Source organism: Phalacrocorax aristotelis, chromosome 3, assembly GCF_949628215.1.
Source record: "Phalacrocorax aristotelis chromosome 3, bGulAri2.1, whole genome shotgun sequence".
Taxonomy (NCBI): domain Eukaryota; kingdom Metazoa; phylum Chordata; class Aves; order Suliformes; family Phalacrocoracidae; genus Phalacrocorax; species Phalacrocorax aristotelis.
In genome coordinates, this window is record NC_134278.1 from 129,723,231 (window position 1) to 129,749,909 (window position 26,679).

Consider the following 26,679-nt stretch of genomic DNA (forward strand, 5'->3'; position numbering starts at 1 on the left):
GCTGTGACTGAGCTGCCACATCCTCAGCATCCATGGGACTTACATGGTGAGATGTTGGCAGCCCTCTTGTATCCAGAAACATTCCTATTCGAGAAGAAAAGATAAGGGGAGCAAAAGTCAGTCCAAAACCACCTGAAGTCTGCCCTGCTGTACAGTTAGTCGCGGGCTGTCTAGCAGAGGAAGGGATCGCAAAGACTTGCGAAGTAGGCAAATACAAAGCAGCAGGAGAACTTAGGACACAAAGACCTCTGACGAGCATTTGTAAGAAGGTAAAAGCTGGATGAAGGTGAGACCTGAAAGTTCACAAACCAGGAAGCCCTACATAAGTGTATAAATATATACGTAATATATAAATATAAATAATATATAAGCACATGTATACAAATATATACATAAATATACTTCTTGGTTACATAGAGTTTATGAGGAAGCTATCAGAACCATGTACAACTAAACCTGGAGAGAAAGCTCTACATATGAAGACATTTGCCTCTGGAAAGGCCTGCCACAAGGCCAGCGCAATCCTTTTCAATAGTTCTGCTCAGTCCCTGGCCATAAAGGATATGTGGAATTTTCTGGGTGGGACTAGGATCAATTTACCTATTGGCAAGTGCAGCAAAACCAGCATCTCCCTAAGACAAAACAAGTAGGCATAGGCAGCTCACTATAATTTAACCCTAAAATTAAAAATTAAATTAGATTAAATTAAAGCTGCAATTAAAAGCAGCTTGAGAATGGATTTCAAACTTCCTCTCTGGTTGTTCTGTTCTATAAATTAGTCCCTAGACAGAGAGGAATTCACCAAATATCTCCTAGCAAGTGAGCCTGAAATTCTGAAATGGGTATGTGATGCTTTGCCCCTTGTGTCATCTGTTGCTGTGTCTTAGAAGAAGGGAAGTTTGCAGGTAGAGTAAAAAAGGGCCAGAGTTTAATTCCCTGCAGACACTGGTATCTGCTATGAAGCAGAAAAAGATTTCTATTAACTGAAGAATGCCCCCCTATGCGAGAGAGAAAGCTCAAGTAATTGGTAAAGTGTACTGATATAAATGGGTACATATTCTCCATTACAGTAAGACAACTCAAGCCCACAACCGTGAGAAAAGACCTGGATTTGGGAAAAAACAAAAACAAAAACAAAAACAAAACAACAAACTGCATGACTGCATTGTGCTCTGTAACATGTCCCTGTTCCTTCAGGCTGCAGAGAAGCTTTGATTACAGCTACAAAGTAATAACATCTATTTAAGGTCTGACATTCCTGCGCATCCTTTGCGGTGTGAAATTACAGAAAACTAGGTAGTACAGATACTGCATTATGCTTTCAGACCATTGGTACAGGTTTTAACCACTAGAGGGAAATCTTGCACTATTCTGAATGAGCGAACAGACCAAACCAAATCAAAGCATGCAGATGATTTTTAAAAATGCAAGAATGAAAATAATTTTACAGCTAAAAGAAACGCATGCCCTCTAAAGTAACCTTAAGGGACTCTTAGGATAGTATCAGTGTCTCACAACATGTCATGATATTAAATGTGATATTTCAAAAATTCATAACTAATGAGCAGTGGCATTTTTGTATACCCTACTGGCTACTAAGCTCAGACTGATGAAAAGCCCAGTTTCCAAATACACCCAAGCCTCCGCACTCGTGTCAAGAAGACAGTAACAATGATTTGCAGACACTGTTTAAATTGGAGCACTGCTCTAGTTCTGAACCAGGTGACACCACATAATTGACTCGGTCTGTTTACACCGTGACATCCACTTTCCCAGCTGGAATTACCAGCCCACCTGAAGCAAAGTCCGCAAGAAGGGCACTTTGCCAGTGGAGCTGCGCTGGCTATAACAGACTCTAAGAGTAATAATGGGGATACAGCTTACACCAACAAAACTGACTTTCTACCAGTTATCACTAACCCGTACTTCCTTTGCAAGACAGATATCCATGAGCAGTCTTATTTTGACAGCTGGGCCTTTGGCTCTTAATTAAGTGAAGATGTTTTAAGTTCCTTTCATCCACAAGTCTTCTGGATAAGTTTCCCCACCCAAACAAGATGCGGCTGATAGTGGCAGTCAATATCTGGGCGTCTGGGAGCATAAACCTCCCTGCAACCAGAACCCTGTAAATATGAGTGTGTCTCAGATGATGTCAGATCTTATAACAGCTGATGTTTCCTTTTAGCTTTTTCCCCAGGAGGTTTTTCTGATGCCTGGTTCTTGAGGGTATTAAGGTCCATGTGAAGTCATACACAAACATATGCTAAAAACATAACCCAGTGTGTTAGTAGCTGTCAGATCCCATAACCTGCACCGTCATGTGGTAGCTTTCGTGTATCCTTTCAGGCCGCTTGGATGCTTTGCCTCCTATCTGAGGCAAGAAGGATGTGAACTAGTCCATGTCTAACAAGATTCCTGTATGCCCCAGTTGTCTGCTGGAGATACTCAAGAGGTTATCAGGCATGCTGGAGTATCCCACAGTTTGCCCATGTCGTAGGCGTGCTAGCTGCCTTTGTAGGAGGAAGCAGATTTTGAGGAATATTCGTTTCTGATAACAGCATTCCTGAATGTTCTCTTGAGGGGTAGAAGTCAGCAGAGAAACTGGAGCCAAGATGGCTTCCTAAAACCCTGGTTTTATAGCCCTAACAATAAATGCTACTTTTTGTCAGATGATCAAAAGCAGTGACAGAAAGTTCATAGGCTCTTTACAACCACAGCGTCCAGACAGATTCCTTCAAAGAGCTGTTGGGTTTACGGTTTGTTGTGAGGGCCTTTACAAAGCTCTAAGAAAGTCTGTAACTTGGTCTTCATACTTCAGTCCAGATTGGGCCCTTTGTCTGCCTTTATTTCACCTTTTTCTTCAAAACCAGTTACTTTAGCTTTTGTTATGAGTGCATAAAATTTACATAAAACTGCTGTGAACATTTCTGCAATGAAGCAGTTTCTGGGAATACTTTTTACACAAAAATATATTTTTAAAGGCCAAACAAATAGAAATAAACCCCACCTTAATTCACTGCATTCCCCACCAAAAAACCATTACCTTATCAGAGATCACACCCTATATAATAGAACAGCAAAATACAGAACTTTTTAATATTTTCTGCCAATAATTTCATTCTACCTGTGCTGTATCAAAACTTGGTCTTCACTTAAATCTCTTGAGCGTTTTCACTCTTAATGAATGTTACAACCTGCTCTGGCTGCCAGACTCTGAAACGCGTAGGAAGTTGTCCTTCAGTAGTCGCCTATAATGCAGTCAACCGGGAAGCCAGAGAGAGAAGTTTCAGACAAGAGGAATGGAGTTTGTGTGACACTATACAAGCTTATTTTGCCTCCTTGTGAAACCATCCCGTATCATTAAATCATGTAGCTTTGCGAATTGAAAATGTACAGATATAGACCAGAAATTAACTTCTATAGACTGAGCAGGGACTGAATTTAGTGGACAAAAGCCCCTTTGATTTCAGTCAGCTTCTAAGCGAGACAGTGACAAAGTGTGAATCAGTACCTATGACAACCTGTTGATACAGATTTTCAGAACTGTAACAGTATAAAACTAGTATAATGCAGAGAAGAGTCATCTAAATGTGTAGTTACACACAGTAAAACCAACATTCAGACGTTAAAACAACACCAGCCATTAGAAATAGAAAGTATCTTAAAAAGGAGCCAACATACTAAGAAAAATCTGGTGCCCAGTTAATGTAAAGACAGCTGGTGTTCTCTGTATTACGTAGTTTTCCACATAGGCTATAGCTAAGCAACCTGCTTGTTTCGTCAGTAGAGCCATAGAACAGATGGTTAAGGTTGATCATTGAGACCTCTGGAGGTTGCCTAGTCCATCCTCCTCCTCAGAGAAGGGTAAATGTGTGCCTTAATGTATGTTGCCCTATCTATTGAAATGTCTAAGTCACACGTGGTTTTCATCTGTAAACGTACCAAGTAGAGACCTTTATAATTAATAATACAGTGCTATTTTTCAAAGATCTGTTTCTGTGTGCAGCTGGGGATTTCTTATTTTATTTCTGTCGTTCTTCTCTCCTTATTGTGTTAGCTCTAATAGAATAGCATTTAAAATGATACCGTACAGAGTCTGAGGGCCTTTCTTACTGCGATCATAACCAACCAGCACATATTGCTGCAAAGCAATAATGCAGTGCTGCCACCGAGCTGAAAATCCAACAAAAAAGGTTCAACTAGCTTTCTACAGAACGTAAAGATGGGGTGCAGAACTGAGAAGAAACTTCAGGGGTTATTCCAGCTGTTTACATTCTTCTTTCCCTACATTTTGCTCTACCTTCTGGGATTATTTTGGGGCATAGCTTGATATTTGCTAAAGTTTATAAAGTTACCTCCCTTTGGGAGGTCACCGGTGCACCTCAGCTGAGTCACAATACTTTCAATAACCTGGAAGCCCTGTTCATGCACATCAATAAAACACTGCTAAAAGGTGTTAGCAGAACTCAGAGGCAGGTACAAAGCCTTACCTGAGAATGGGAGACTTTTAAAAAGACTCAGGGCAAGAAGTTTCTTACACAGTTGTTTTGCCAGGAAATATTTGTCCATCAATGCCCTTAGAGAATGTGGCAACGGATAAATAACTCAATGCCTTTGTAATGGAAAAAAGAAAAACAGAAGTGATAAAATGAAATCCCATATTTTAAAAATATCCAGAAGAGCAACGTATTTTTGAGTGTTTTGTAAGCAAAACCAGCAGAAATACTTGTTGCTGGGATTGCACAACAAGCGCACAGCCTTGCCCTTCATAATTACTGAGCTCAGTGAGGCCGAGCTGCACTGGGTGCTACACAAAAGCAGCTGGTGCCCCTCCAGACATTGCAATCCCAGGTGCCAGTGAATGTTTCCTGGTAAAGTAAAAGCTTACCGTTATCGAACCTATTAAAGGTTGAAAGGAGGAGAACTACTCTGTTTTCAGAGAAATTCAGGTTCTTCACTTTCTTCCTCCTTCACTGACAAGAAGCAGCGACAACCCGCTAGGAAGGGGTGTTCTGGTGGAGACAACAGGCAGCAGTGGTGCACAGCCACGAACCTTAGGTTTGAGGAGAGCAACAAGGCCGAGCTTACAATGCACGTGCATGAGTCACTATAGGGTTAGAACACAGAAACATATATTATGAGACTGAACGAAGTGATTAAAAGCATGTCTTGGGGCCTTCAGGCCTATGGAGATTTAAGAGAGAGTGAGTTTAGGGTACGCTGAGCATGAATATTTTAAATGTGGTTCAGGTTCAAATAAGCAGGCATTTTAGGTAGTATTTCACACAAAAATCAAGTCCGTGGAATTAGCTATCACTGAGTTTCTATGTCTAATATTTTGCAACGTTAGTGACAAGTTTATGCAGCTTAACATGTTTCTGCAGTGTTGTACCATTACCACAAAACAGTAATTTGTACCCTTCTGGAAATAAATACAAAGAACAGAAAAAGTGAGAAGGGATTTTGTCCTCTAGTAAGAGCAAGAAAGCCATCTCAAAACCATTATTGGTACGGCTTTCTTCAATAACGTATTTCAAAGTTAAATTACAAAAAAACCAAGTATTTATAGAAAACCTGAGGGTGAAGAAAACCATTGAGAGCAACAGCAATTAGAAATATTGTGTAATGAATCCAGCTAGATGCAGCCTAAGGGAAGAACAAGAGAGGTTAATGAAAACAAATTAGAAAGTGTTTCCTACATTGATAAGTCTGTTAAAAAAACCCCTGGTTTTATGAAAATCCCAGAGTACATAATACTTCCATTAACAAACACTGTGTTCATGCCAAATTAACTACAATTTAAAAGGTACACCAGGACCTTTAACCTCTGTTTGACTATTTGCATCCCTGCTGATACTGTCCTTTACTACCAGCAGTTGCTTCTGAAGTGTAAAGCCAACATATAAATCCACTGGTCTGAAAATACCATAAAATGGAAAAAGCCTCCAAAAACAGTCGTATTTTTACCACTGTTGTTATGAGATAAATCTGTTTTGAATCTGAATCAGAAAAATAAATACAAAGGTATTTACATTGTTTTATTAATTTTTTTGAGAGCGATGATTACAACACATTATAATTCACCCCGGATACATTAATAAGACTATTTTAACTTTTGTAAATGGGTCTCTCTTCGAAATCAAACTGCCTACCCTAAATACACATAATTCATGCATTCTGACAGAGAGTACATTTTCTGTTTCTTAGTATTCCTTTTTCTCTTCCATTCTGTATTTTTGTAATGGAATACAGAACCTAGAAATTGTTTTTATAAAAACATACTCGATGCTAGCAAAAAATAACAGCAAATTACATGGACTAGAAGCAAAGCTTCATCTGATACCTACCAGAAATTCATAGGTTAAAACCTGAATACTAACAAAAGTTGAACAAAGAAGATCAAGGATAGCAAGCAGAGTTCCAGTTGTAACTACTTTAATGGCTCCATATCCCCGTAACAGTTTTTCAGAAATGGGACCAGAAATCACTACAAAACCGTAGCTGGATGCTCCAACCCAGGCTAAGAAATAATAAAAATAAAAAATCACCAATTTTCTGGCAATTAGAGAGCTTTGTTCCTTTATAATTCCTAACCACTAGGTAGGACTTAGCACAAATTCATCACAAATAGAACTACTGTGTTTTGCACTGAAGCATCAGGGCTGACTATGGTTGAGGTAAATCAAGATCACGGATATTTTCCATTTTGAAGAAAAGTTCTTACTTCAGTGTTCAGCCAGTTTTTCTTACGGAAGGAGCTGAGTGTTCTCTACTTCCCCTAATACCCAGTGAATCACAGGTTTATAAATAAATTCCAGTTACTACAGATTAAATATGCATTATTACCTTGATTTGTATTAACTAAAATAAATGTCTAGGAATGACAAAGCTATTATAAAACTAAATACGGGCTTTAAAAAGCTTTGATAGAAGAATACTAATTTGCCTGGTTTAGCTCAGCTTTATATATACCAATCAAATTGATAATGCAGTAATTCAGTATGTATTTCTAATAAAAAGGCAGTGAAAAGAAATGAATGATGATGATTTCATTAAAAATATGAGCGGTGCATCAGGGTATAGAGTTGGATTACATAATGCCATCAATCCAAAGAAAACCGGCTATGGATATCAGCTAGAAAACTGTACAAGCAATGGGTTTTTCAGTGGGTAGGGAAAGGGATCCTGACTGGGTAGATAAGAACTTTCACCGTGAAAAAAACCCCACTTTTTAAAGAATAGGCTTTGTTTTCTTGACTAAATAAAACCCAGATGCTTTTCAACTCAGGTTAGATAATGGAGTTCATTCAACCAAAAATGGAGAATTTGTTTTAAGGAACTTGACATAAGAGGAACTTAACTACGCCCAAAGCTGCCAGAGAACAACTCCTTGCTTAGTGGTCAGGTCGTTACCAGCAGCTCTCCTGTCATTCACCCACAGCAGAGGAGATGCCATTTAATTCCCTCTTCAGCCTGAAGGACCTGCAGCTACGCTGCCCTGTCCTGGTTGCAGCTGGGATGGAGTTAATTTTACTCCTAGTAGCTGGTGCAGTGCTGGGTTTTGGATTTCGTATGAGAAGAATGCTAACAACACGCTGATGGTTTAGTTGTTGCTAGGGGATGCTTGTACTTGTCAGGGAGTTTTCAGCTCCCCGCGCTCTGCCGGGTGCACAGGGAGCCGGGAGGGGGCACAGCTGGGGGAGCTGACCCCAACTGCCCAAAGGGACGTTCCAGACCACATGGCGTCATGCTCAGTATATAAGCCGGGGGGGGGTTGTCTGGGGGGCAGTGACTGCGGTTCGGGGATGGGATGGGCATTGGCTGGCAGGTGATGAGCCATTGTGTCATGTGTCACTTGCTTTCTGTCATAATATTATTAATAATATAATTATTATTATACTTATCATTAATATTATTATTACTACTACTACTACTGCTACTTTACTTTATTTTATTTCAATTATTAAACTGCTTTTCTCTCAACCCACAAGCCTTCTCACTTTTACTCTTCCGATTCTCCTCCCCCCACACACTGCGGGGGCAGGGAGCAAGCGTCTGTGTGCTGCTTAGTTGCTGGCTGGGGTTAAACCACAACGTGCCCAGAGGAGGATTACGAGCTATCGGTGGAGTACGATTTAAGGGTGAAACATCCTCCTTTTTTTAATAATTTTTTTGGAGCTGTACTTTGCATAGGCCGCTCCAAAGGGAGTATGATTCCCTAACCCACAGGTGGTGGCAGGAGGTGGTACCTCCTACTACAGGAGGTGGTAGAAGGGAATACCGACTGCTTGGCAGCAGCATAAAAAACCAGATTTTGTGCCTCTCTCAGTGGTTTTGTGAAATCATTTCCTTGGCTTTTTTTATAGTATCTGAAAACTAACCGGAAATGTCAAAACATTTTAGATGTTTCATGAGACAAACTGTTTTGACATTTTGAAAACGTTATCATTTTCACTTAATCTAGAACTATTTTTTCCAATTCAGTCCAAATTCTGAAAGCCTCAAGTACAATCTTCGTGCTACTTTTGTAGCAAAAAAAAAACCCCAAAATTTTCACAATTCTAGTCAACAAGGTTGCCCTACAAAGATCTAAAGCAGTTTGGTCTAAATTATAAAATCAGTTATACCTGTTGTGTACCTAATCTTTATTAATAACCTTCCATCACAAAAATGTTCCTCTTTAGACTATTTTTTCCTGTTTCTCTTGTTTCCACTCATCATCTCCGACTGTTATGTATCTCTGCACATAATTTTCATTCTTTTTCCACTGCCTTTCCTTGCTAGTAGCAAGGCCCAAATGACATTGACCTCCTCTGTCCACTGTGATGCTCTTGCAGGTTCCCCAGCTAAGAAAATTAATATATGAAGAGAAAAGATAGCACATGAAATATAAATACCATGGCAAGAAAGTTGCCACTTTTTGTGGGCAGCCCGTTAAAAAATTAGGTCCATTTTCAAGATGATAAGTGTCAGAAAATGGATTCAGCAGTAGGCTGCCGGCACTGAGATATTATGCCTGTACTTAGCACTGTGCACTGATGACCTGCCTTCCGCTGCACTGCTTGAATGGGAAGTGTGGAGAAGGGCTGCCATGGAGCCACCAAAAGCAGAATGAAACCCACTAACAAGCAGAGACCTTGTATGTGCAGCCAATACCACAACCCAGCCATAGCCCCCAGCTGCAGGAAGATATGAATTGTCTTCTCGGAGCTAATCAGCCGCATCTTCTGTGTGTACGACATGATAGGAACGATGTACGACATATGATAGGAAATGAGGGCTTATATAGAAACAAGTCTTTTTTCTTCCAAAATAGCAGATGGAATACATGCAACAAAACCCACAATCTCGCCCTGCATTTGCTATGTAGTGCACTGCACAACGTGGCAATAATAATAAAAAGCAGCATCCATAGCAAGCTCTGAAAAGTCCTGTAAATCTGCGCTCTTTTCATGCCCCAAACTCAACGCCAACCCCAGCTCACTTGTCAGTTCTGCTGACACGGCCACTGAAGGAAAGGCAGAATTTCTGAGGGCCTGTGAGCACCATCCGCTGGCCAACCTGCCACCACGGCCGCCTGCCGCTGGACGTTGAGCCGCGGGGTTCTCCTCCTCCTCCTCTGCTTTCACTCTGAACTGGTCTTGCCCTTTTGCCTTACAGTAGATTTTGCCAAAAAAAAAAAAAAAAAAGGTACGAAGGCATTGCATGTAAATTAAATTTTTAACTACCCATACTTCTTTCTGTGGTTGCCCTCAAAATTTGAGTAAGAAAGCCAGCACCCCATGGGTCGGAGCTGCTCAGCAGCCCCTGGAGAGCCCATCCTACCCCTCACCCCTGCTTCTCCGAGACAGGGTGATCATTCACGGCAATCAAGATTTCAGCTGTACCTTAAGTGGGATTTTTAGCAAGGCCTCGACGTCAGCACAATTCATACCCCAAGCACTGTTTTAGTCCCACACATGCACCATGTTCCCCTTCCCTTAGCAGCACTTCTCATCCATGAGAACCGGGGCACAGCTGGGTACGTTTTCTACTTTTCAACATCATTTCCAGCGAACATTTTTCCCTCCCACGAGACAGCAGGGGAGGAGGCTGTGTTGCCTCCTGTGTGAGGCAGATGTCCCACCGCCACCGTTTCCAACTCACCAGGGACCCCCAAGGCAGCCTGGCAGGTTCTCCCTGCTGAACGCCCCAGCCCACGGCACCGAGCTTTGCCCTCTTCCTCCTCCTGCCTCATCCCCGAGGGAGGATGCTCCTTCAGCCAGGAACCACCCCGCAATGGCACGCTCGCCCTGCCCCAGGTCGTCCCTCTCCATCCAGGGTCTGTGAGCCGGGACGGTGACGGTGACAGGGCCAGCCCCTGCCCCCTGGCTGCCACCTCACCCCCCCAGGCCCACCCAGGCGGCCGCTGGGGCACCATTTGGGTTGTTCAGCGGCTGAAGGCCAAGGCAGGCATGGCAGCAGGGCCGGCGGGAGGCTGGGGGTGTGCTTCCGAGCTTTGCGGGGCTCTGCCCAGGAGCCACCATAGTGCTCAGGGGGCTTCAGCCATGGACCTCCCTCCCCAGGGCACAACTCCTGCACGCACCCTCTGAAGGAGAGACGCTACGTCGTTCAGATAGGGGAGATTTTGCACTGAATAAGAGAATGTTTCAAGGCAATACATGTAGCAAGAAAGTCTTAGATCTGAGGGTTTTCTTCCTTTTCAGTTATGTTTTTTATTTGCTGAATTCTCTTCCACAAAATAATCAGTGCTATATACAGCAAACGCGTGCATTTGCATTCACATAATTTTGTGTCATTCTTGCCTAAGTTCTTATTCAGCTGTGATAAATATATGCAATCTTTATCACGCCTGGTACCAATAGCTGAAAACCTCACAGTGCACTGTAAACAAGGATGGATTGCACCAGCCAAGGCAGTCCTATTTTCATGTGATGCCATATCAACACCCTTCCTCAAGGGATCTTCAGCTCCAGCACTGTCCTTCTCGGCCCTTTGCATTTCTACTGAAAGATGTGGTTGGTGATTCAAGCTCCGCTGCCTCTTCAGCTGTGAACTTCAAAAAAAAAACCAAGCAGCCAAGGCAAACAGCGCGCTCCAAATTACATTAATTTATGCAGCTGTAGGAGTGTAAAATCCCACACAACAGCAAGTCCAGACACTGCCAGGGCTTCTGCTCACATTGCAGCAGACATGCAGAGGACTGGTAGGTGCTTCAGTAGGCTGAACCAGGTAGCAGTGGTACTCCTCTTCGCCATCCTGCCCCTCTGCCCTCCAGCTCCTGCTCCGGTCTACCTTGCCGTCCCGTGTCTGCCAGTGTGGTAAAGCTCGCTCCATGAACAGAAGATCCATTGAGGGTTTGCTGAAAAGTCATGGCTGCCTGAAACTCATTGCATCTGTTATAAATACTCCTATATTCATGGTGAGTCAAAGGATGAGTAGCTCAGTAAAAATTCTGGCTGGATTAAGTCAGATTCTGGTCTTATTTTTAGATATAGTCCTTAATAATTTCTGAAGCTAATAGAGGAAATTTCATATATGCGTATTTGTGCTAGTAAATCCGTTCCTAAGGAAACGTTGCTAATGGTAGCTAAATACCAAGAAATGCAGCACGTTTTGTCACCGAACAAGTTCCAATGAAAAGCGTTGGAATAACTGCAGTTCCGTACAATTCGTTGCCTTCTAAAAAGTGGAGTTAGAAAGAATCAGCTTTTCACAAAGAGACGCTCACCAGGTGTTCAGCTTTGATGGAGCCCAGCACTCGAATCCTGTGCCAAATGAAGAGAAAATCCTCTCAAGCAAAGCTCCGGGTCTCTATTCAAAAGGTAATCTCAGGAGATATCAGAAAAGCTTTCTGTGGATATTTCAGTGTTCTCTTTAATGAATAATTTTCTTTTTTCTAATATTCTCTTTAGTAGACGTGTCACTGTTGGCTTTGAGCAGCCTCAGCTTTGGTGTAAGTAAGTCCCGATGAGCAGGTGGAACAGAGAACTGGGCAAAGATTTACGAGACCTGACACCTAAACCCAGCTCTGCCAGCAGCCTTGAGCCTGTTTCTTCATTTCCCTGCTTTCCTTGCCGTGCTTTGCTCAAAACGCTATCTCTTTAGGTTAGTATTATTAGTTACCCTTCTGCAACAAAAGCACAGTGGAGACCTACACTGCAGTAGGATTTCCAGGTAGAAGTAACTAACAGAAACAACACAAATGTAAACAGAATGAGCCTGGGCATAACCTGATTAATTTACCCAGTACTTTTGGGGTATTTCAGTGGTATAGGACAGATGAGATGCAATTTTTCCTTAGAAAACAAGGAGAGTTCCTCTGTAAACGCCATTTTCCTGATAATTCTAAGCAGTGCACTTTAGCAGAGTGTGAATATTGAGGGCGGTGAATAAGATTTCAGTTTTCCACAGGACAGTGTTATTCTTTTGTTTTAATTCTTTCCCTGAAGCAAGTTGTAGATCGTGGGACCTCCCTTAGAGGTGCAGAGAAGCCCAAATGACTTTCTGTCACAGGCACGGTGACACTGGTTTGGGTTGCTCGGTGAGAAGAGTCCTTCACTAATAACGTTGTTCCAATTGCATTATATAGTAAAAGAAGATGCGTTGTCAGTCAGAATTTCACTAGTCTGTCTTGAATGATAAGTATCAGAGTTTGTCCTTGAACTACGTTTATTGTATTTCTTGTATCTCATGCACCATAGGTCCTTCATTATCTTCACAAAATAACTTCTGAACTTCACGCCAATAAATGCATAAAGCACAGGGTTCACACAACAGTGTAAAAACGCTAAGGCTTCAGTGGTGTATTTCACATAGGCCATTATCTTGTCATTGTCACAAGATTTGTCTAACTTGCCCATATTTATGGCTGTCACGAGAAGAACGATGTTATAAGGTACCTGGCAAGCTAGGAAAACAGCTACAATTAGTATGATCACACGGATTGCTTTGTTTCTTTTGGAATTCTGAGCTTGTTGTAAGGATTTGACAATGAACGTATAGCAAAAAATCATGAATATGAAAGGTATAAAAAATCCAAAGCCGACTTGTAGACACAGCAGCAGTGATTTCAGCATCGTGCTTTTAGACATCCTGTCAAATCTGTAATCACAAATCTCTTTGGTTTCATTGGTGGAGAAGCTGTAACTTTCGTTGTATAGAAAAGAGGAACTAGAGATTAAAATTGATGATACCCACACGGCCAAAGAAATTACTTTACTGTATGCGAGCGTTCTTGCCCTGAACGTAAATGACTTCGTTGCCTGTACGATAGCGATGTACCGGTCCACGCTGATAAAGGCCAAAAGCAGCATGCCACAGCTGAAGTTGATCGCATAGATACCTCTGGTCATTTTGCAAATGAAATCACCAAAAATCCATTCGTCGGCAGCGTAATTCACCGCCCACAGTGGGAGAGTGAGGACAAACAGTATGTCTGCTATGGCCATGTTGAAGAGGTACACATCTGTCATGGACTTGGTTCTTTCATACAAAGCAAAGGTCATCACTACAAAGACGTTACCAACTAGGCCAATGATACAAATCAACGAATACGCAACTGGCAGAAATGCTTTCGTGAAGTTCCTGACTTCCAACTTAGAACAAGGTTGCGTGATTAGAAAAACATAGTCTGAATAATACGGATAATCCGTGGAACGAGTCTCTGTCTGTAAAAAAGAAGATCACCGGTTAACACATAGGTGTCAATCTCTAATTTCTATATAGGGGAAAGATGACAGACAACAAAGTCATACAAACACAAGGTACTTTGGAAATCTTTCGAAAATCAGAATACAAGTATTACACGGTTTGCTGATTCGAAATGGAAGTGACATTTACCTAACGGTAACTGTAATACTTCTGTCCAGTCCTTCCCACATCTCAGCTTCTGCTCTGTCTCAAACTCATCTCAAGATAGACCACAGCACTGTTGTTTCCCCCAACACTACATGTTTTACAGGTTCCACCCACCACACGCCGCGATTACAAAGGTATTTAACGCTGCAGAGCCCTGTGAGAACTAACTAGAGAATTTCATAAAATATTAATTAATATATGGACACGGAGATAGTATTTTTGGGCGGCCCAAAGGTTTCCATCTTTAACTACATTATGCAGAAAGGATTAGTCTGCCGTCACAGAAGACTCTACAGTATAAAAGTCTGAATTTGAAGTAGAGGTCCAGACTTCCTTTACCATCGAGGGAGAGGAACAGGTCTTTCCAGCATGTTATACATTTCATACTAATGTAGCTTGGCTAAATCAAGCTCCAAAATGATTACTTCTCTCCTCTCAGCTAGACAGGCGATCCAGGATGGCACGCCTGAGACGCAATTACCTGCACCGCAGGCACCAAACCTGCAGTTACATCACAGGAGAGCGCAAACCCAGTAACGGGTGTGCTTTGGCAATGACCTCTGCTGCCAGAAACATCTCTTCAGCTCATCGCTCCCGATATTACGGCATTTGGACCAGCGGACTCAAAGATCTGGGGCTTCCAGATTCATTGCTTTATTGAGGTACTAATAGAGTTTATCAGTTAAGTACTTACAAAATTCATTTTGGCAGTACACTTCTCAGAAAGAATATGTTGAGAAGAACGTCAAAATGCTTTCCCAAGGATTTCTGAAAAGAGAAGAAAGCAGATTGGATCGGAAAGCCAGCACAAGAGATGTGAATGAGTAGAAAAACACCATTGGAAATAAAACATGTATTCAAAGAAGGTTTCGCCCCTTCAGCTATACCGACAATGCACAGGAGCACCTCAGCGCATCACGCATCTCTGCGGCACGATGTGCAGCTCTAGAACGCGGATGGTCTGTATCAGCGTCATTAATAGCACAAGCTTACAGGTGTCGTGTTTATTCATAGAGCTGATAAGCGATACAGGCGACGCCTACTTCGCCTCACCTTTGCACCACAAGAAATTCGAGTAAATTAAATTTTACTTTCAGAAAGTCTGTAGGACAATGGCGATCAGTACTGAGGGAAATACGGAACGACTAAACAGCACTGCCTTACAATACTCCGTAACAGTAATACGACACTTTAACCCTTTTTTCTTTACTCTGGCATTTTATCAGTGTGTCTCAGCACTTCTAACATCACATTACTTGCCCTTTTTATTACACTAATTTACCTTTTATTACACAGGTAAATTAAGAGTGCCAGGAAAATTGCTTCTTATAGCGCAAAGGACAGTACACAACAGACGAACGGACGGAGCACTGGAGTCATTTTTTTTTCCAGTGTGCAGATCTTTGTGTTACAGGCTGCACTCTGAAAATCATTTATTCTCTTTATTTCTGCGACACCTAAGTATTTTAAAAATGATAATTTATTAATTTGCACATCACCCTGAGGTGAGGAGGTAGTATTACCTTTATTTTACAGGGATTGAACCTGAGCACTGAGTCATTACAGTAAGCATCCACTTGAGATGCTCAGTTTGAGACACCTGTCCCCCCCAGCATCACTTTTCAGAGCGCTTAGCATTATGAAGGACTTCAGTTATGTAAAGGATTAAATCTGTGGACTCTGGCTGCAGCGAGACTCACACTTCTGCAAATCAGACCGCAGGGTCTAAAGTCACAGATAGATAAAATGGGGAACATGCCATTGGTGGCCACATGTGCAAAGCAGGGCTTAAATGACTTGTTTAACCTCACACAGGAAGCCTCGGGCAGGAGATTTAGTTCCTCAGCATTCTCCTGCATGAGTTCAGCCCTCTTCTTTCCCTTAGCTGCCCTGCGAGGATGGCTCATGCCAGCAGTGCCGTGCTTGCAGGGACTGGGCAAGCTGAGGTCCCGTGTTTGCCAGGGCTGCGAATGGCAGTGTCATCTAGAGCTTCTCTGCTCTTTGTTAGCCGTGATGCAAATTAGGATGTGTGCATGGGCCACCTTTAAGTCTAGATAAACAAACCCTTCCTGTTTGGGAATTACCTGAACTTTGAAAGAGAGAGAGAGAAAAAGATAACCTGTAAAAGTGGGGCAGATGCAGCCCAGATATAACTGGGAAGCTGGGGGAGGGAAGGGACTGAACACTTTCCAGAAGCATAACGAGGATGAGACTCTCTCTGACTCATGTGGGGAGGCTGGCTTACGACAGAGGGCTGCGGGTGGGTAAAGGTCCATGCTATATGATGTTGCTTAAGCATCACAGCTTCTCCGGTTTTCCTGCCCTTTAAATCTTCAACCACCTCTCTAGCCTCCTCTGCTTGCTTTTCAAAGCTGGTTTTTAGATCCTGCAGGAATATGACAGCCTGAAAGCACTCGAACACCTTCTGAAGCAAGCTTTGAACAATTTACAGTGTCTCTCAGAAGTGCAACGATGTATAAGGCAAGCAGGTAAGTTGTGCAGTTCACCTGGGGCAGTGGTCCCCTAGCCCATCTTTGAGCAACTCCGGTTTCCACCTGCTGCTTTACCCTTCCCTGACCCCATCCAGCCAGACACGACCTTGCTTGGTGTTTCTATTACCCTTTGCACTTGGTTGCAGCTGCAGTGACTCCAGTTTGACAGCACTAGAGGGGTACCTGTTCAGGTTATTCGTTTAGAAACTGTTATTTTGTTCCTGCAAGAAAAATGCCTTTGTAGGTGTCCGTCATTCACACCTTTCTAGGACATGCATGGTTAAAATATATGAAGGGAGCCTGACGGCATATATTCTCCATAAAACATTCCACTTAGCCAAAGGCACTGGCAAACATCAGAATGACATGTAGAAGGAAGGAGACAGGGTGAAGGCATTTAGAAGAAAGGGAGCGCGGGTGTTTCCTACAGCCTGCGAGGAGGCTGAGAAAGGAGATCTCCTCAGGTTAGCTCTGAAGAAGGGCTCTCGAGTCCTCAGAAGAGCTCAGCAGAAAGCCTGTAGGGAGCAACAACCGCTCGCCACCCGAGCGCCGCGTACTCTCCCGGACGCTGCAGGAATTCACGAGGGCACCCCCAGGCACACATCGCTTCGGTGGCCACCAAAAGCTTCCCGAGGATCGGTGGTACGAGAGCAGTGGAGGAGGACTCAGACGGAGACCCGAATTGCAGAGACCAGATTTAAGACCTGATTTAATTCTCCTGAGCCGATTTTCCTTTTCTGAATTTGAAAGAGCATTCACTGACGGTACTAAGAAGTTGCACTGACTGCAAAGGAAGGTGGAACAGAACTCCTATGAACACAGTTTTCTTTCCAATTGAAATCTTCCTAGCAGTTTGGTTTAACAGGCACCTTTATAATTTATAATCAGCATTTTTATGGCTTTAGTTAGCATTAATGTATTAGGTAAGTATAAAAAATAAATTTCCATATATACGAGGGGGGAGTGTTCTAACATTGCTTACATGCTACCTACGGACACATGTCTCTGCATGTGCACACAAACGTACATACGAATATATAAGCCTTGCCTTTTTTAGCTTCCTATTTTTCCACTTTATCCACATTATCATATATATTTTCACTATGAAAGCAATAGGTGAGTACTCAAAAGTAAGACTAAACTACAATCTTAAATACGAATACATAATTTGAATTACACGAGCAAAAGACAGCAGATTAAGACAGACCTCAGAAAAAAGACAGTTTCCTATAAGGAAAATGATTCTCTGTACTTGGAGTGACCCAATAAGTATTTTTTTAAACGTGGCTCACCATTGTAAGTAAACCCCTACTTATGGGTTCAGCTTAATACATTCATCACACGCACATACATTATAGATCACCTTTTTTATTTTAGTACTTACCAGATTTGAAAACTGCCTGAAGATCAGGTGAAAGAGGATGTGTGGTTCTCTTACATGCTTTTGTGGCTGCCTCAAGGACTTTTACCATCAGCCTCAACAGGAGCACACTTTAATTCAAAAACCAAGAAATAACAGCATTAGTTAAAGGTGCAGGGTTAAATTGAAATAATCACCACTTCCTCCTGACAAGCAATAACAATAACCTGCTTTTTTACATACAGGAAAATATTTAACCTCCTCTGTGCTGGAAACATGCAAGCTGCAGGCAAGCCATTTTCTAATTAGGCTACCTGTATAATGATAGTATTTTTTAAATAATCAAGCCAGCATTGTAAGGGTAAGAAGCAGGGTGCTAACTGGCACAGTGCTCAGAATACATCCCGAGTGACGGTCTATTTTTGCAAAGGGTGCCACGCAAACGAGCAGTTTACTCGCTAATCATTTCAAGCAGCAAGATCGCTTACAGCAGAACGGCAAAACTGAGACGAGCGTTAATTACTGAATTGAGTAATAGCTGCTTTCTGAAGACAAAAAAATAATAATCTGATCTAGGTCAGGGGGCACGTTAGCCAAATGTTTTGCCTCAGCTGGTAACACGAAACATGCAGGTGCCCAGGCGGAGAAGGGAAACGCCATCGTACTCGCCTGCGGGGCGCCAACGTTTGCTGTTCGCGCGCGTTGTTAAACTTAGTTGGAACTAAACATGAAAATATTTCATTTTATGATCCCTGAATTTTCAAAGCTGTAAATGTTTCTTTTCCACGCCTTAGTTTCTGATGGCAATTCAGATGTTTGCGTTAGCAGGAAAAACGAAAAGTAGTTTAAAAAAACCTTCAAACTTCTTATTTATTTTAGAAACTGTGTGTGTGCGAACGTTCGGTTGCAGCTTGTCATCTCATCAGAGACACCAGGTGGCATTCATACGGGCAGCCTTGGAAGATACGATTAAGTCAAGAGAATGCTGGACATAGCGAAATGCCGGGTGATAGATGTCACGCTCATCTTTTTTCCAAAACTGAGCATATCACAAAAGTAACGGTTCACAAGCAGCCCAAGCGAGGCGCTGCTTTCCGCCAACCATGCCCAGGGAATGAAACAAGACTGCTGCATAGCGTCAAGATGTGACACGGGAGATTTAAAATGTCACGTTTTAATGGTTCATAATCATTTAAGCAGGCACATCTCACTTTCTCAACGGCTGATTTTCATAGGCTCCAAGACCTTGACTTCAGCTATGACAAAATCCCAACGTATTTGCATAGAACAACACGGAACAACTTAAAAGCCTTGAAATGCAAGTCTCATTTTTCCTTATATGTTTGTGCATGTGCGGACACAGCGCCTATATGTTTTGGTTGTTACTGCTGAAAGGCAAGCTTAGCTGTTTGAGGAATGCAAAGCAAAGAAGGTGTGAAATCGACCCGGACTGCGACTCAGATAACTTCAGTGGGCTCCCTGTAAGATTAAACCGGCCTCCTTATTGCCGTTTGGACTAAACCATTGCCTGTCATCGCAGATCTGGGGAAGGTTATGATCAAACTCATGAAGTAGTTGAGCATTTGAAATAGGGTTCGGTAAAGTCCGGTTACGTGGAGGAAAGAAGACGTGTGGGTTTCAGTGCAGAGAAGAGGTGAAGACAGAAGGCCAAGAGGCGCAACTGCAGCAGATGACTAAGATTATCTCCATTTTAAACTTCCATCGATAAATCAGACCAGCAGCTGCAGTTAGGGGACGCGGGTGCAGCAGTGGCCAAAAGACAGATTCCTGAAAGCTGCAAGGCTATCAAAGAACGAGCCATGAGGCAGATGTTCTTCTCCCCAGGTGTCTGCATCTGGCCGCCCTGGGAAGTAGGACACGGTGCTGAGTGGACCTTTGGTCTGTGGGACAAGTCTCGCGTTCCTCGCAGCCACCACGCTCAGCAATGCATCTTCGCTGCCTGAAGCAGCCCGGATTTAGCGACTCGCAGCCGTTGCTGGAGGACACCTACATGTTAGTTGGCCTATACAGATGAGCAAGGATTGCCGAGCTGCCGGTCGATGGGAGAGGACAGCACAGAGGCAGGGGAGCGAGCAGGGAGGGTGCATGAGCAACGACGTGGTGGAAGGTGCTAAACAACTGTACTGTACTTTGGTTTTCTACATTCAGATGATTGGCAAGGTGCCCAGGCCTTGTGAATCTCTCGAGACATCCTTAATCACAGCAGTGAATTACTTTTCACTGTATTACTTATTTCATAATTCATAACAATTTCCATCATTAAAGCTTCACAACTTTTCAATCCACCCTTTTAACCTTTGCTAAGATGGGATTTCACTTTTTTTTTTTAAACTACATTTCTGTACTGTTTTACTAACTTGCTGTTATTTGCATGCCAACATATAGTAAAATCACCCAATTAACTGGATTTGGGCTTCAGATGAGGCTCGTAAGGTATTTTCTGGCCTTTCTTGGAAAGAAAATACAAGCTTCATTTTTAAATCTCCTGTCCCTCAAGTGCTGCAAGGAATAGAACATTTACTCTTGATAAGCTGAGGTCCATATACTTTTTATAACATATGTGACAGCCTAGCTACTGTTTACAGAGAACTCCCTTTCTGTCTAAACACTGCCTGAAGCAAACCACTGACTCCTGCTCACGGTGCCTGACATTTCGAAACATGGGCCCAAACCCTGTTAAAAAGAGCAAATTCAGAGTAGGAGCCCATTATGTGTCCGTAAAGGAATTTGCCGATCTTTCCTTGTGGGCCGTTTCGCTCTGGGCTTTTTAAGTGCTGCTTTCATGTAACTCGGGCTGAAGAGGCAGATCTGCACCTTGCAAAGCAAACTTCATTGCAAGGAGACAAACCTAGTCCCTGGCAGTCATGGAAGCGGCAACTAATGAGTAACAGAAGTAGAAATTCCCTCTGTATTACAAAAATGGATGTGACTTCAAACCACCAGCCAAGTCCGCGGTGATTCTAGTCCATATTCAAACAAGCCCTTCTGCTGCCAGTAACAGCTTCCAGCACCGTTCTCAGACAACAACCTACTTTTGGAATACTAGCAGGTTAGCCAGGGAAGCAGCTGAATATTATCAATGATATTTCATGGAATGAGAGTGATTACAAGATAAATCAGAATTTTAGCTTATCCATTACAAAAACTATTGCTCATCTTATTCCGTATTCAGGTGTTTTCTATTTTAAATGCATTTTGTGCTTTCAATCTGCAATATATTCAATATTCAGCATGAATATCAGTCTGTCAGAAGGTGAAGAACTCGCCATGTGGGTGAATGCTAAAGTTAATGTAAGGTAACTAATCCAACTTACCTTCTCAGCACGTTTTCTTCTGACCCAGTTACGAAGCCCGGGCAGCCTTCCTTGCAGACGCTTTGTGCTTCACCCTCACGCTGTGGCAAGTGGAAAGGGTTTTTTTCTTTTTAACACAACTATTTGAAAATCTGCATATTATGCACATGAAGCCCCCACATGTAGTCGGTTTTCGTTCATTTGTTAGAGCTCTGAAAGGAAATCCATTCTCGTTCAGCTAATATGGTTATTGTGGTTTCTCAAATCTCACCACGTTAGTTTTCTGCCACCACTAATTAAGGAAAGCTAATGTTGAACGATAAGGAAAACAAAACCACCACCTGAGTTATTCCAGAATGCACATGTTTCGTCTGGAATTACTAAGGAACTTGGTTTTTTTAATTCTAAAAGGAAGGCAGCACACCCCCCCCACACACTTTTCTACCCTGCTTTAACGTTCATTCAGTTAAATTTAGACTGGTCTAATCTGATACAAAAATCTACCCATCAGCTGAGGTTCTGGTGTCTCCATCATTCTTTTGGACTGCAAAATGTAAACTACATATTTACATTCGGGTTGTTTATATTTCCTATTCAATTTTTTTTTTTAACATTACCATCCTCGAGTGTCAATATATTTTTTCTCATTAATTCTTTCAAGCTTTCCTTCCCTTGTTCACATCTGGCTTTTCGCTCCCTGCCAAACGTCTTTTTCTGGTTTTGGTATTTCTGTATTTAGATTTTTGTTCTCCCTATTTCTTCCTCTTTCTTTGTTCGGCTTTTCTAGATTTCTCTTATTTCCATCTCTTGCTGTCTTCATAATTTCTCTCCAGCGTCACATTTGGCAGCACCACTCACTTGCTTCCCCTTTGATCTTTCTTGTTGACATTTTCAGCCTTACTCCCACCCGATTCCGTCTACTCCCTCGCGTCAGATGCAGCCCTCCTCGCGCAGGGAGGCGTCAGAGGCTGAAATAACATGATCCCAGCACTGATATCTGCCCCACATTGACTGGCACCCCTCAGCGTTTTAATTACTTGACCACCTCTGCCAAAGCAGTTAGAGAAGACAGGGTCCTCCTAAGGGCTTCTACAGGGTTTTCCCATGGGAGCAAATAAGGCTCCGGAGATCAAGTGCATACGGGTTGAAAACAGAGCACTTGGGAAGGAGAGGGATGCATGATCGGTGTTTAGCTCCGTCCTCTAGCCCACGACATCTGATTGCATTGGTAAAACCTCACAATCCATCAGTTTTCTTCCACCAATGCACTTGCTATTTAATGTGAAAATGGAGGGAGACTTAAAAATAAAATGACGAGAAACGGTTTTTCTGGTCTTGTGAAAACGGTAACGATTCAGAGGTGATTTCTTCTCAGACTGAACATGGAATTTCTGAAGGAGGAGCACAGTCATAGTCAGAGCTCTCTGCTTCACTGCAGCATCACTTCTTAGAACCAGCGTGGCTCCTAGCTGGCCTGGCTTCCAGAAAGGCACATAAAGAGCAGTAAGCGTATCCTCTGCTTGATACTCACTGGCTTCAGAAAAGCTGGTCAAAGATATTTTGTTTTCTAGGAGAAAATCTTGATGAAAACAAAAGTTTTAAACAAAAAAAAGGAAGTTTGTACGGCAAAAATGCCAGTTTAGAAAAAGCACCAAGATGCACAAGTGAGTTGTTATATGGTGGTTTATGCTTTTTTTCTCTTTTGTAGTCTGAGTTTACCAGCCAGGTTTATCAGTCAGTCCTAGCTTTGGCTAGAGAAAGGGGGCAATAAGTAATGTCATTCCAAGGTCTAAGGCCGCACAGAGCCTAGACAGGAAAACGATTGGAATTCATAAGGAACAACTCCCATGAGACATGAGAACAGCATTTTCCAATGAACACATTTCAAATTTTCATCAAAATATTTCTGGGATAACTAAAGGCGTTCTGAAGCAAAAATTTGGTTTAATGAAGTCATGCTTTTTTCCGCTAAGAAACAACTTGAGCAGACAATTTCCTATCAGTTATACTCCTTTAATTTAAGCACTTGTACCTGAATAGTATCATATTTGGTCTGTTTCCTGCTATTGCCCTTCAGCTGCCTATCGCAAAGGAGCTCAAGAACCGTTTCTGGCGAAAGCGTCTCCCAGGGTAATGCCAGAAGTAGTGAACCTTTACAGCGAGGAACAGAACGATACAAGCCTTGCATTGCCAAGGGGCAACTGGATGAAGATGTCAGGCGCTCATGATCTCACTTGTCTACTTTCTCTGCCCACAGGATACTGTTGTATGGACCAGAAGATAAAGTTTTGTCCCTGGAATCCCAAGGAAGGAAGTATAACGCAAGTCCCAGTTCCCTATTCTCCACCCCCCGAGCAATGCATGCAGCTGTGCATCACCCAGACGTTTGCTTTTCCCCAGTGGGAAGAGATCGCTTCCATTGCAAGTGTCCTTTGCGAGGTCATGGAGGGGGAAAGTGGCTTCATTCCCGCGTCTCCCCTGCCCAGTGGGCATTTGCATATCAGAAGTGCCTGTTACGATGTTCTTTGATCCCGTTTGTTCTTTGGGTCACCGAATCCATGAAACCAAGCCCATGTCATGGCAACACTTACACAATACGTCATTATAAGACCAAGCTTAACACAGCAGCTACCCTGAAAGGCTTAAAACCAGATTCTTGCTAAAGTGGATTTTTTTTTTTTTTTAAATGAAGTGTATTGCTACAAAGAAGACAAAATACTGCAAAATATTTCCAATTATAACTGCTGCCTTCTGAAGTAAATGGCTCCCTGCAAGAGAGTTCTGCTGACTTGCCTGCCAATGTATGACTAATTTACATTAGGCTGTAGAGGGCAAGAGAGTTTCCGTATCAGAAATGCTGCAAACACAAGGCAAAGAGGCAAGTGGAGTTAAATATGCAGCTGCTGACATAATTTCTGTGTTTTTGATGCTGTAGTCAGACCATACCTGTTGTGGTATCGGTTTTTTTTGTCTCGCTCACTCTCTGTTTCATGTCTCATTGAAATAACTACCAAAGTAGTTTCTCAAAGCCTGTCATCAGTCTATACTCACAAGCCCTGACATTTCAACCTGAGTACGTTGAATTCATTGACCTGATTTCTTTTTAGAGTTGTACTTTCTTTATATGACTGTTTTTACAAGAGACCTGCACCATGGAACGCCCCGATCACCTCTCTTTCCGCAGTAGCGGCCTTCATGGCCTGAGTAAAAGCTAAAAGATAGTTTAAAAGGTGCTTATATATACCTAATGATGTAATTGGTTGTTTAGTATGGAAATTGTAAGGCGCCTAGGATCCTGGCTCTCATCTAAAACTACAAATGCTGAAATGGAAGAAAGGCATTTGAAAGCGTGGCTGCACCACATGCAGTCCCTGCGTTGGCTGGATACAGCTCAAAGACTTCTTCCCTCCCGTGTGGACCAAGATGCAGCACGTGCTTTCCAGCTCACGGACTGTGATTTTTCCAATCGCAAAGACAAATTAGAGAGGTTGGCTGGGCACCTCGAGGAGGCAACGGGTCCCTCATTTTACTTCTACACCATAATGCAGGCTGTAACCACTAACCACACAGATGATCTGAGGCAACCCAGAGGAAAAACTCCCACAAGAGGTGGTTCTGCGAGGAGGAAGATCTCCTTCCAGGTTTTCTGCACAGCGGGAATTACCGTTCCTAAACAGCCACCACCGAGATGCCACCTGCGCAGAGCAGTGTAGGAAGGAGCTTGTGTCCTAATCACAGATCCTCTCTATGGTCAGGTGTGGATCGTGAGATAATCAAGCACACGTTTAAATCAGTTTGGTTTTAAAAAGCTTTAAATGTATTGGGCACTTAACTCTTACTGCAGTCAGCAGAAGCCAGGTACCTCGGTCCCTTTAGAGACTTGAGTACGCCCCTGAATTTCCATGTGGATTAGGAGGGAAAGTAAGTGCACACTGCGGTGCTGTGCCAAGCAGATGACAGCAGAGAGCAGTTGCTGACGCAGGATCCTCTGCTCTGAACAGCTAGCAGAGCTCTCTGAATTCATATTGCAGCAGATAGTTCACCTTTCACTTCCCTTCTAAGAGTGGGCAACTGGTGTTATCATTTGATCTCTAGGTCTTCATGCATGAAGTCGCTTACTGGTCGTTAGTGCTTTGATAAAATTGATCTTTCCACTGTGATTATAGAGGAGTTAAAAAAAAAAAAGAAAAAGAAAAAAAGTAACCAAAGAAATAACAGGAGGCACGTTACTGATCATTTCCTCACAGGAGCAGCAAGGTAGCAACTGCTGCTGATTAATTCTGTGCTGCACAGAGAATGCAAGCATGTCCTGACATCCCATTCCTGAGAGATGATGGGTTTGTTTCCATAAATATAATCTAGCCCACACTAAGACAGGCACCTGATAAAGCTGTGGAGCAGGTACGCTGGCGAACCAGGCCGAGCCGAATCTACTGAAATGACACCCTGGGGCAACAGGCTGGATAGTGAAGACCAGTAGATGATTAGCCCAGATACCCGGGTATGACCCACCTGCCAGGTGGCACCAGCAGCGCAAAGGGACAGATTCAGTTACGAAGGCGTTCTGGCACTGACTTGAACTTAGAGCTGGAAAACCAGAAACTTGGTTATGGCTCTTGGCCTTGGCAGGGAAACTTCTCCACCTGCAGCAAGCCCAAGACTTTTTAACAGGTCTCTGAGTGTATCTTCCTTACCCGGGGCAAAGCTCTGCCAGATGAAGTACAGCCCTCAAACGATCCATTTATCTTGCTCTAAGTTAGATTGCTTTTGATGCCCGCCCAGGCACTGTACTCGTCTCGTCATGGTATTGTCCCCGCTCACTGCAGGGGGGGTGGGCTAGATGACCTTTAAAGGTCCCTTCCAACCCAAACTATTCTACGGTTGAGTTGCACAGCACAGACATGTTCTTTACTGAAGGGAAAAACCATGGGTGTCTGTGAGGACACACTTGAGAAAGCTGGCAACTGATAGCTACCCACGCTCCCTCTTCCCCAGGACGTCTTGGTTGCCTCCACCATTAAGATTTGGGAAAGAGTGCCAATATTACCCACCCCCTGCTTCACTCCAACTTCCTTCCGCTTTGTTGACCAGGGTTGGCAGACATCTACATCTGTAGTGGTCCATCACTCATCCCCAGTGGACTCACACGCCCTGAAGCTTTAGCTCCTACCCCAGGAATCACCACTAGACACTAGCATGGATGCACCCAACCCGATCGGCAGCTGCTCCCCATGACTGCTCGCCCTGGCCTCACGCAAAGCAGTCTTGGCTCTATCTGCTTCCTCCTACGAAGAGGGACAGGGAGGAACTGATCTTAACGTGCGCCCGCATAGTCTTTCCCTTCAGAGAGGACCATCTGACAGGTATGTTTCTTTCTCTTGCCCTCAAAGCACTCTTTCTGTCCACATTCAAAGGACCTCACCAGTCTGTGTTTGGAGTCAGAATCACACCTCAGCTGGGAAGATTTGGGCCAGCGGTCTTGTTCTTTCGTCACTTCGCAGGCACAGTATTCCTTTTCCTATTTCAAAGCTCAGTTTCTCCCCAGATACCTCTGACCATTGCTAGCTGGAATGCTGAAATGAGACCTGGCCTAGCCAGTCGTTCCTCCTACCTGCTCGGAGTCATCAAGGCAGAGACGCTGCTCCTCTGCAGC

The 26,679-nt window shown here is 43.1% G+C and overlaps 1 protein-coding gene across 1 annotated transcript; it reads right to left on the reverse strand.

Annotated features, from left to right (window-relative positions):
* Positions 1–10,691: 10,691 nt before the first annotated feature.
* On the reverse strand, positions 10,692–26,067 carry CCR6 (C-C motif chemokine receptor 6). Its single transcript, XM_075089632.1, has 3 exons — positions 17,737–26,067; positions 14,555–14,628; positions 10,692–13,670 (listed from the first exon to the last, which is right to left on the reverse strand). The coding sequence occupies exons 2-3, from the start codon at positions 14,561–14,563 to the stop codon at positions 12,585–12,587; spliced, it is 1,095 nt and encodes a 364-aa protein (XP_074945733.1). The 5' UTR covers positions 14,564–14,628; positions 17,737–26,067; the 3' UTR covers positions 10,692–12,584.
* Between the last annotated feature and the right edge of the window lie 612 nt (positions 26,068–26,679).